Below are 12,295 nucleotides of genomic sequence, written 5' to 3' on the forward strand. Positions count from 1 at the left end.
GAGCAAAAGGTACGCCATTCAAGCCCATTGAGTCTGGTTTGCTATTCAGTGAGATTAGGCTGATATGATGCTCTTCAACACAATTTTTCTGCTTTTGTTCATAACTCTCGACTCCCTTGAAAAATCACAGCTCTATGGGTAATACGTAAAAACCCAGTCTTGATAGCATTCTGCAGTACAGAATCCCACAAACTGACTAGCCTCAGAAGAAATTCCTGTCTTAAAATGTGCAACCTCTTATTCTGAGATCAAGGTCAAAATCGTGGAATTCTCTCCCCAAGGGCATTGTGGGTCAACATAGGGCAGGTGGACTGCAGCAGTTCATGAAGGCAACCCAGTACCACCTTCTTAAGGACAACAAATGCTGGCCAGCCAGCTACACCCACATTGCACGAATGAATAAAAATATGCCCTCTCATCCTAAACTCTCCCACAAGGAGAAGCAACATTTCCATATCCACCCAGTCAATCCTCAAAGAATCTTTTATTTTTCAAAAAGGTTGCCTCTCAATGCAATATTCTCTTGATGAGGTACATTCTGCACAGAATTAATCCCATGCAATTTGCATGTAGCTCAAGCAAAACTGCAGAGATTGTTGTTATCTGGAGGTCTTACATTTTAAATTTATAAAACTACTACTGGTGGTCACAGCAGGACATTTTCCCTGATCCTAGCAGTCATTTATTCCAAAATCAATTACAGTTACTGTGCTAGCCCCTCTATTTTCTCTCCAGCTGGTGAGATACTGTACAACAGAGTAAACAGTGAGTAATCAGTCCTGTTGTTCTTTATTATACAAAATTGCACATCTAGAAATACCAAATAGATTTGTTGAGATAAACTTGCCATGCAGGAATTCAAGGATGCATCACGTTGCTTTGATAAGCACATCTGCAGCATGTCCAGTTGTTCAAACTTAAGCTCAGGAATTCAGCTTGAGGAATGTTGGAGCCACTGCAGCTTGTATAGAAGGCTGAAGTGATCAATCCACAATTACTAAATTTCAGGAGTACAGTAAGTGAAAGACCATCCAGCAGGTTAGAAAGGCAGGCAGAGGAGGAACCTTTCTGGAGAATAGTTTTCTCAAACTGACTTTTGTAACTGAACAGTTTTGGGTGTGACCATAGAGCAGACTACAGTCCAGAACACAACCATAAGGGTTTCAGGGAAATTCAAGACTGATGAGTATTCACCGTGACATGCAACGTGCATCCCTGCTGGTCAAAATGGTAACTGGTGGTAATTGGCTGGGGAATTTAAAATTTAAAATCCCTTGCCTCCATTTTTAGTGGGCCAAAATGGGTTTGATTAACATCAGGCCAGAGAGGTCTTGCCCCGGCCTTAGTAATGTAACTACTACTGACCAATGTCAAAAAATACATCTGGTACACCAGTGTCCTTTAAGAAAATGAACTCTGCTGTTTTTACACTATTTAGCTTATATAGGACACCAGACAGCAAAGGGGCTGTCTCAACTTTGGCTTGCTGGGATATTTCAGAGCACTCAATTGTAAGTGACTGAACATGAAACTATAAACGAGCTCTAAAATAGGGATAATGAGGATCAAAGAGGGAGTAAGAAAATAGATTAGTCAATAACAAAACAAAAGCCCAACTCGTATAAACAGTTAGCAAGTAGAACAATGGACTGATTAGGGAGTTAGAAGTAAAAATCTTCTTGAAAGATGGGAACAGGGAAATCCAGAAGCAAAATAAGGCCATTTGACATCATCTATAAAATAAAAATTCTAAACTGAGTATGGCAGTAAAAGGATCCAGGAAAGAAACACCCATTGAAAAGCAGCAACATTTTCTTCATGCCCTTGCTGGCTGATGACATTGTTTTCCATTGCTAAAAGAATAGAATCACACTAATCAGACACCTGTTATATGCCCTATTATGCTCTATACCCTATCACTGTTTGACTTCAGTTCCTTTTTCTTCCATTCAGAAATTAGAGAGCTCTCTCCAATAATAATATTGTGGTTCTACCTATAGAAAATGGATCACAACTTGAGGAGTTGCTAAACACCATCTTTTCAAGGACAATGAGGGATGGGGATTAAATGCTGGGCCAATCAGCAATATCCATTGCAAATGCATGTGTTTTTAAAAATTAGCACACTAATGGTTGATACAATACTGCCCAAACAGAATTTTTATGCCTGATTCACTGAATGTTCTTAACTATTATCTGTTCTTCATAGTACACTCCCAGCTGTTGGCTGCTTTGCATGTGATGTACATTTATTAGGTGTTTATTCCTATACTGACCATCCTATAACATCCAGCTTTATATGCAGTAAATGATTTCACTGACCTGTATATTGCAGAGCTGATATCGTTTAGGAGTACCCATACAAGTCTGGTTATCGGCTCCCAACACTGCAAGCCTTCTGCTAAATAAAACACACAACATATTATATTCAGGAATCTTGTGGTGCAAGATAAGTTTGTATCTTTGTTTGTCCCATAGAAGCACTCCAAATAAACAAAAATTCAAAACTGAATAGCATACATTAAATTTAAATAAATACAACTAATTTACATTCACTAGAAATAATTTTCATAGAAAAAGTAAATGAAGTCAGCAGCATTCCTTTCAATAAAATGATGTCATTCTAAAGAAGGACAGTTAAGACTGTGGGCTGGATTTCCTTTAATGTTTGTGGAGTCAAAATGTGTGCACAAAAGTGTGGTTCTGACCCCTCCTACCTCCCATCCAAAGCACAAAAGGACCACCTCCAATCAGCTCTTTCCTTGACTGTCACATTGTCAATATGGCTAACGCTGCACATATAACTAAATTCTCACCTATCTGCCAGTCTCTCCTTTTCCAGGAGAATGTTAGCAATAGGTCTAGGATGGAGGTGATGGAGATCCCAAATCCTAATAGATTGCAAGGACTTGGCAGAAGCATGCTCTTCTGTCAGTTCTGAACAAATTTCTACAGAACCATGGCTCACACTGTCCTTCAGGTTCTGCTTCTTCTGCTGCAGCAGCAAGATTTTCTTAGTATCCTTACTATCCAGCTATCCTTAGTAGCCACATACGCAGATGACAAGCAACATGAATTCGACTGGGACAACACTACTATTATAGGACAAGCCAAACAGGGAATTCCTAGAGGCATGGCACTCATTCACAGATTCAATCAATAAGACATCGACCTGGACCCAATATACCGACCACTGCAGCGGACAGCTGGAACTGACAACCGGAAGCGGCAGATTCAAACCACTACAAAATGGCAGAGGAAAGATCACAGAAGCGCGTCACAGGAGGCTCCCAAGCACTGAGGATGTCGTCACCTAGACATGGGACGAAACGTCCGCAACACAAATTCACAGCTCAGCGAACAGAACCACAACAAGATTTTCCAACCAAATGAGACAGATCCATTGGATGGTGAAATTTCTGCTTAGACTCTGGCTTATGGAAACAGGACTCAGCTCCGAAACATGACAGCACTGGGAAATAGGTCTTATACCTTAGCATCAACTATTTCATGGTTACTCAGCCTAAAGAAAAAACAAGCTCTTAGCATCACCTGTACTTGAAGAATGCCACAAATGATTAAGTTTTCACTTAATTTCCTAGTATTTATTTCTATTTAATTTTGAGTTTACTGCATAAATGACACAGTCAAGCAGCTATGGCAAACAGCTATGTCAAATAAAATAAAAAGCAGAAAACAAGCTTTCGGCAGAAAACATCCTTCGGTTTAAACCTATGTGTTTACTATATTGTTGAAATGGCATTAAAGCTTTATTCTCAATTTGCGATAACAACTCATTTTTCTCTATCTCATGTACTGCAAGACCTCTAAAAAGTACTTTAGAGAGCAAAGTAAAAACAATGCCAGTTAAGAAAAAGAAACGGTCATAAAGTTTCACAATGAGAAACTAGAGACATAGAAAAACCTATGATGGAGGAGGCCAATCATTGTGTCCATGTCAGACTATATAACAAGAAGATGAAAACATTTTTAAAAAGTATCTGGTCTCTGCCACATTCCAGGCGCTGAATTCCAGACATCCACCACCTGCTGGACAAAAACAAATTCTATTCCCCTCCAAAATTTTATGATGTCCTTGGTTATTAGTTTTACTAATGAAACCAGGTTTATTCTATTCATCCTACAGGTAGCAGCACCTAAGAGTCCATGGTGGTCGGGGCAAGGTATTGGCATAGATAGAGGATTGGCTGACTGTAGAAGGCAAAGAATAGATATACTATCTTTTTCAGGATGGTAGCTGGTGACTAGCAGATTTCAGCAGAGATCCATGCTGGGTCTACAACTATGTGGAAATCATTAATGTATAATGTAAAAAAGGAGCGGAGAGCATGGATGCCTCATATACAGATGACACAAAAGAGAGGTGAAGGCACAAGTAACGTTGACGAAGTAGGAAGGCTGTAGAGTGCACAGGCTAGGAGAGTTGGCAAAGTTGCAGATGGAATATAATGTAGGAAAGTTTGAAGTTATGCACCTTGTAGGAATAATAGAAGTATAAATGATTTTGTAAATGGGGAAATTTGAAGAAAAAAAAGATACTTAGGAATTTAAATCAGGATTCTCTCAAGGTTAATAGACAGGTTCAGTTGATGGTTAGGAAGGCAAATGAGGAAGAGCTGTTGCTATTCTCACTGATTGTGGTCTACAGATCAGGAAGTTGAGGATCCTGTTGAAAAGGGTGGAGCAGAGACCTGGTTCTCAAGAGTTGAGATTTGTTTGGTTAGAATTAGTGTCGAAGGCAGTGCTGTAGTCAATGAATAGGAGCCTGGCATTGGTATCCTTGCTTTCCAGATGTTCCAGGCATTCATTATGGCATAATTCTGGGAAATACTCATCTAACTGCAATTGCAGGTAAGCATGGCCCACATTCAGTTTTGTGAAGGACAGCTCTCCCCAATGTTTCAAACCTTATGCACTGCAAGCAAGGATGCCAAGTCATGGTATATTGGTGAGATCATGCAGATGCTACAACAGCTAAAATGGTTGTGTAACCCAAAAATCATCAATCAGGAATGTTCCCTCCCAAATGGTGAGCACTCCAGCGGTCAAGGACATTCAGCCTCTAATCTTTGGATAAGCATCCTCCAAGGTGACCTTCGAGATACACAACAACTACTTGCCAAGTTCCATATGCATGAAGATGGCCTCAACCATGATCTTGGGTTCATGTTGTGCTACATGTAACCCTACCACACTATTCTCCATTTGTAACATCTTCCTGTTTTGACACCATCACCTTGATATAATTGTTATGATCTCTCTACCTTAGTTTGTAGAGTTTTAGAGTACTCGTTAGACCCTCGGCATGTGATTCATACCTATAATTTTATTCCAGCCATTAGATTTGTCCCCAGCACCACCTCATTAACATTTTTTTTGAAATTATCACTGCCTCAATAAATTAGATAGTAAGTGAAGGAATGACCACTAATCCAACACTTTTGATCGCCTGCAAAGACTTATTATTCAGCCTGTTGACAAGCCAATCTCACTGTTTGCATGATCTTTTGATCTGCCTATAAACTGTCTGAGTGCTTCTCTTCACCTGGAGAAGGAGTAGCACCCCAAAAGCTTGGTGATTTCAAATAAACCTGTTGGACAAAACCAGGTTTCATGTGACTTCTGACTATTTAATCAGATATTTTTGATTGCTTAGTGACATCAAATTCAGAACCAATTGAACTGTTCCAAGCCACCCTAGGTGGCCTTTCCTGGACAGTGGCCTATCAGTTTTTGTCAGGTCTTGCAGGCTTCCTTTGCTGTCTGGAATCAGCATATTGATAGCAATAGCTTGCCAGCTTGTATTCTGAAGAACATTTGAGGCATTTGGCCAAGACTTAGCTTTGTTTTGGGGTTTTACTGTAGGCTGACCTAGGATATGCTCCATGTGAGGCTCTGCAAGTGCTTTCACTCAAATGGTGTTCCCCAAGCTCAGACAAGTAAGGGTGTCCACTTCCATTAGTATGCACTACAGCTGTCATGCTCCACTTGCTGCATTTTCTACTGGCAAAGCCAGATTGTGATGCCTGTTTTAAGTCCAGTTCGGCTTCAGCTAGTAGGTGCTTTTGTGTAGTTACATCAATAATCCCACATACCAAACAAACATCTTTCAGCATCTCAAATCAGGGTTAACCCAGAATCACATGTCTCTGCCAGTCATCTTAACCTTGTCAGAAATCCTGATAGTTCGAGTACCAGGGAATCTATCAAGTAAAACCAACAGAATCTCAGAAGTGGGGAGGCTTGGAGTCACGATATTCCTCAACTAAACCTGTATTGAAAGGTTCTCGTATCTGGTGTCTTAGGGAAAATTAGGTTTCTAATAACCAAAAATGCTGTGCCTCCCCAGCAGATGAATTACTTGCTGCTTTTCATCTACATCAATGTCATTTGCCCAGAAAAAAAGAGTAGTGTATTCTCTCCACATGCTAGGCCCAGTTTCCGACAGCAGGATCAAATGATTCATGCTTCCCAAATAAAGGTATGATGCCAAAAATGCTGACCCCAACTCAAAAGAATGCTGTGAACAATTTCTCTTCAGCTTATTGCTTTCTCCTGTCACCACTGAAATAACTGCACAGAAGCTAGCATCCCATGACCATGTCACTTTCACATGTGCACATTACAAGGGTACTGACCAGCCAGCTCAGATATTCCTAGAATGAAAAGACTCAGCCTCCTGTTTGTGCCAGCCAGAGCTCCCGGACTGGCCCAGGTTAACAACTTCAAATCGAAAATCTCAGTCATTGTGATCCAACTGTCCCTTGTTGCAATCACTATGGTCTCCTAGCTTTGAATAGCAGTACGTTCCACTGAAATGCTGTTGTTATGTAGAACAATTAAATTCCCCATAGATTTGTATGGAAAAAAAATCAGCATAGACTCTGTACTGTCACATGGGAAGTAGGTGAAAGTGTGGGCTGCTATCTGCAGAAGAGGCCCAAGGACAATCTCTGTACACTAATATTGACAACACTGAGACTAAAGACAAAGTCTTGACTGGAGTCACAAGGTTCTGTGACATCTGAGATCATCTGCAGTCACCAAATGTGTCCGTTACAGCTTCTTTAAATCCTTGGAATGTGAGAAGAAACCACATCTTTCAAATGAGGTAACTAGGTGCAAGAGCAAGATTAGAAACAGAAGCCATTTTAAGAGTACAAAGTGAGGATATAAAATTATATTTTTAAAAAAAAAGTGTACAGTTGTATCACTCATACTAATTGTGTGCCCGGAGTTTCTTCCGACCTGATCTAACTGCAGACTGTTTCCTCTACGGCTGTGGTAGAAGGAGCTTATCCTGTAGTTGGCCCTGTTGGCTTGGAAGAATTTGTGACATATGGATTGAGTGTCTGAACAAGTTAATTAACTTGTTTTAAAAAATTGCCATGATGAAAGAAACATTTGAAAGGAGCTCACTTTCAGAATGGAGCTTTTAATTAGCACAGAGGTTGCAGGACCCAGTGAAGTATACAACTGTACATAAAAAAAGTTTTTGTTAGAAGTTTCTGGAAATATTTTTTGCAAACTTTGGGGAAACCCCTATTTCTTAAAAAAAAGTGTTCTGCAGATGTTTTCACATGTAAAGTTACTCCTGAGAAAAGGGAGAAGATTAATTGTTTTTGAATAAAAAAAACAATTACCTCAAAAGTAGGGAGTTAGTAATAGTTACAAACCAAAAGTGCATGGATAAAACTTTGAACTTATCCAAATTGGAGAACATTTTGGCTCTGGGTGTATGATAACTCCAGGAAAACACAAATCAAACCAAATCCACAGATGCAGCGAGAGGGATTTTATGGGATGAGGACTGAAAAGGGATTCGGAAAAGAGAGAGGAGCGGGGTGGTGTTGTACCATTTAAAAGTAGAATGTTACAGCGCAATACAGTCCCTTCGGCTCTTGATGTTGCACCGACCTGTCATACCAATCTGAAGCCCATCTAACCAACACTATTCTATATATGTCCAAATGCTTGTCCAATGACAACTTAAATGTATTTAAAGTTGGTGAATCTACTACTGTTGCAGGCAAAACATTCTATACCTGTACTACGGAGTAAAGAAACTACATTTGTCCTATCACTGGGGGTTTGGGATCTGTAAAAAAAGTGCAGTGATGAATGGGATTTTCTAATTTGAAACCATTTCTTTTGCTTAAAAAATTTTAATTGTCATCTCAGTGCAATTGAGTGACAGTTTTCCTGCAATGTGATAAGGGAGCAGGGCGGATTAAATTTGATGGAACAGCAAGGGAGGACAAAATGCAGAAAGAACACTTAGGAAGAAGTGGTGAGCGAGAGCTGTTCAGTGGACATGATGCACACTGTACTAAGGATGTTGCCCATGAGCTTTGGTGCATGGAGCATGAGTGAGACAGACATCTCCACATTGGATGTGTCTAGTGTCATGGACTCTTTGCAGAAAGAAACAAACACCTGCCTACTCACCAGCCATTCTACCAACACCTCAGGTCCCAGTCTGTCAATGGGGAAGGTTAACTTGCCTTTCTGGGCTATTTCCTTGGACCACCTGAAATGTTGTGCAGCTGGGCTTTAAGTATGGCACAAGCAGCATGAATTACAGAAAGCTCATCCACCCCTCCTGCCATCCAATTTGATGGAAAGCATGGAGCAGAGTTCAGATGCATAATTAAATGAAGTGATGGGCACAGGATTGAGAAAGTCACTGAGTCATGGTTAATGCCATGAATCTCAACTGAAAAATGTAGTGGGAAACAAATAATAATCAACCCAAGCAAACAGGTGGAGTCAGTGCAAGTCTGGAATCCTTTTAAAACAGTGGGTTCAGACCCAAATGCAGAAGATTTGCCTCATTGCTGGAGTCTCCATTTTTACCTGCAGGTGCAAAATGGTGTTATCATAGGTGGGAACCCAAACTCAGCAGTACATATAAAATTGTGGTCCATTTTATTTCACCAACATTTCTTCTGTTCCTAACAGTTTAACTTGCAGCTTGTGTCACATGCTTACATTGGAGGGATAAATTAAGTGGTGAATAAGATCTGTTAAAAAAAGTTAAAACAAAACACTCAACACCAGGTAATAGTTCAACAGGTTTATTTGGAAGCACTAGCTTTCACAGCGCTGCTCCTTCATCAGGTGATTGTGATCTGTTAACATATGATGTAAAGTTTCATTATACTGTCTATTAAAGATGAAAAAAAGCACTGCTGCAGCTGTCAGTCAAAAGTAAAAATCAAAGTTGTTGTTAGACTGTCAGGACATCTGGCTTAGCCTTGGAAAAACGTGCTCCTGCAATTTTAATAGGCATTATTGTTGACATTTCTCAAGGGATGTTACAGATGAGGCCATTGTAACCCAGCTTTAAAAACTCAAAAATAGCCACTTAAAGAATTGCTGAGGTGAAGTTTTGATTAACAGGTTTAAAAAGGTTCTAAAAGATTTACCAGATTGGTATTTACTTGGTTTAGTGACAGGCTAACAAGTTGGATTGGTTTTAGGACATTATTTCCCCTGAATCAGGTATTTATGAATGAAAGTGGTTTCAAATTGTGAGGAGTATAATTTTATTTTCAACATCTATACAATTCCTATGATCTACCCAAAATGGATGTTAGGAAGTATCTATACAAGTTATAGGAGACAGCATGGCTATTGTTATCAGAGGTAATGGAAGGTCAGAGCTAGATTGCGCAAGTATTTTAAGTAGGTTGCCTTGGCACTCATCCATGCTCACAACTGCCTCTGAACTAATGTATGGAATTAACAGGTACAACTTGATCATGCAGCTGCACACCACCCCAAGAAATTGGGCACATGGGTTGGGTCTGCCAATGTTAGACAATTGTTGACTCTTACCTTCCCACTTATATCTAAAATCTAGCCCAAGGTAGTCAAAAGCCAGCCAACATCTTCAGACAAGTTAGCTTTTGGTTTTTAAGTTGGTCTTACTCTATTCTTAATTAACCTCATGCTCCTGAGTGTTTTGAAAATATTCAGGGAATTTCCTTGCTAATAATCTTGTGGCTTCTTTTGCTTTATTTTTATAATTGTTAGTTCTCTAGGGTCTTTGAATAGGAGTTTTTGGGTTCTGACTGAAAGGGTTTTTATTTGCCTTCTTTGACATCTTGAGGGAAAGGGGCTAGATTTGTGTTCTACACTTTCTTCAAAAATATAATGAACTGTTGAACCCTCTTTAGATGGGGTTAAAGAACACAGAATTAAAAACAAAAAAAAATGAATACATTTGTGGAGCTATAGGAAAACCAGAGGAAAGTCTAAATTGGTTGTTCTTTTGAAAAAATCAGAACAGGAATGACAGGCTGAATGGTCACTTCTCTTCCATATAAACTTTTAAAATAAAGTTCCAATTTTGAAAAGAGGAAACAAACAGTATTTGCCAGCTAGAGGCAGACAGCTTGGATGTAGCAGCAAATAAAGTTACCCATAAAAAGGATACTGGAGTTTTAAAAAAAAAAAGCAGCAATTTTGGTTGCAAAGGCACAGAAAAAACAAACTTCTATGCAGTAGTTCTTAATTTCAGGTGACAAGTGGATTTGTCAATTTTGAAAGTGATTAAAAATTTCATTGTGGCAATTACCATGACCAAGAAGTGATAAGTGTTATTCTGATAGAATGAAGCACCAAATAAAAAGTAGGATTAAACTGGTGGACTAGTCACTCAGGATACCTCTTTATACCCTTCAGGGGGTCCAGATGAAAGTTGGCAAAACAAAAGACATGGAGAACAGCCAGTGGAACCCTAAGTGGCAAGAGAGATAAACGAACTGTTTGTTGACAATTTGCATATAACTTGACATTCAGTTATAACCAACAATTTAAGCTACCGTTTCCTTTACAGATGCTGATTGATCAACCATTCATTGAGCAATTACAGTTCTTGCATCAAAATCTTTACTGATAAGACATTTGTCAATGATAAAATAAACATTGGCTCCATATTAACATTTATCTCTACCTTTGTTGCAGACAGTGTCTTTCCTGTGTTTTGATGCCTCCTCCGCAAGTCCGGGTACATCCTGTCCACTTGGCCCATTCACCCCACCAAAAGGCAGTATTGTCTAATCCTTCTTCTAAGCTATTAGAGGTCTGCATCGCTTGCTAGGAGAAATAAAGTAAAAGAGATTTATTCAAAATTATATTTCTTTTGAAATTAGGCTGAATTTTTACTTGCACAGGTAGTTGTGAGCAGACGGGGGTTCAACTCTAAAATCCTCACTTAAAGCATGTTAGCTTCAATATGCAAAGTGCTCAATTACAGCAGTGTTAACCTGGGATTTTAGAATTTAATCTGGGGTGAGGTTTCCCAGAACTTTCCAGTAGAAGCATAGTGACGATGCAGTAGTAATTAAGAAGAATGAAAACATTTACAGAAAAGAATGCTGAAGACCCAAAATTACTTAAACTTCACAATTTGGAGTTTCTTGCTTGATTGTAAATGAAAAATTTTGTTCAGTTGTGCTGACAACTGCTTTCTTAATTTGGAAATTTGATAATTTTGGGTGTTGCTAATGGTATGCAACATGTAGAGGTTTTTGGCCTGGATGAGAAGACAGACAAAAAAAACAGGGGTGAGGGCGGGGGGGAAGAAAAGGGGTGATGTAGCCAAAGCACTAGCACTGAGCACTGGTTGCTCAGGGTGTATTTCATTGGAGGCATCATTTTAGATTCTATTAGTCCACCAATTTGGCAGCAACACATAAAAGCAAATTTTCCTTCCATCAACACATGACAGCCCTGCAAGCAACCAAGCATCTCTTTCACACATTGTTCATTGTAACAAGTGGAGCATAAATTGACAAAAAGTGGACTTGCCCAGCTACCAAAAATAGCTAACGAATGTTATGGGAATCTGTCAGCATTGGTGTTCACATTCCCAAATCAGGCGCACTTATTTTTTAAAAAATTACTTAGTGTGGAAACAGGCCCTTCAGCCCAACAAGTCTACACCAACCGGCTGAAGCACAACCCATACATACATTTACCCCTTCACTTAACACTGCAGGCAATTTAGCATGGCCAATTCACCTAACCTGCACATCCTTTGGACTGTGGGAGGAAACTGGAGCACCTGGATGAAACCCACGCAGACATGGGGAGAATGACTGTGTGGAGTTTGCACAGTCGCCAGAGGTGGGAATTGAACCCGGGTCTCTGGCGCTGAGAGACAGCAGTGCTAACCACTACCACCCACAACATGGTGGCAAAAAAAAAAGTGATGATTGTATTGCTGACACAATGTCATCATGCCAATTGCCTGCGGAGTTTAAAT

The 12,295-nt window shown here is 39.7% G+C and overlaps 1 protein-coding gene across 4 annotated transcripts in view; it reads right to left on the reverse strand.

Annotated features, from left to right (window-relative positions):
- The window catches only part of adamtsl2 (ADAMTS-like 2), a 207,919-nt gene that overhangs the window by 178,425 nt on the left and 17,199 nt on the right, over nt 1-12,295 (reverse strand). For 3 of the 4 annotated variants that reach the window (XR_011956136.1, XM_072566135.1, XM_072566133.1), the window contains exons 3-4: nt 10,982-11,124; nt 2,323-2,401 (exon numbers count right to left, since the gene is read on the reverse strand). Coding sequence is in view for 3 of the 4 variants with exons in the window: in XM_072566135.1 (XP_072422236.1) it covers nt 2,323-2,401; nt 10,982-11,124 (222 nt within the window). In the remaining variant the exon portion in view is untranslated. The remainder of the gene's footprint in view (nt 1-2,322; nt 2,402-10,981; nt 11,125-12,295) is intronic. The other variant, XM_072566134.1, reaches the window with a different exon arrangement.

The sequence above is a fragment of the Chiloscyllium punctatum genome, chromosome 49 (assembly GCF_047496795.1).
Source record: "Chiloscyllium punctatum isolate Juve2018m chromosome 49, sChiPun1.3, whole genome shotgun sequence".
Lineage (NCBI taxonomy): Eukaryota > Metazoa > Chordata > Chondrichthyes > Orectolobiformes > Hemiscylliidae > Chiloscyllium > Chiloscyllium punctatum.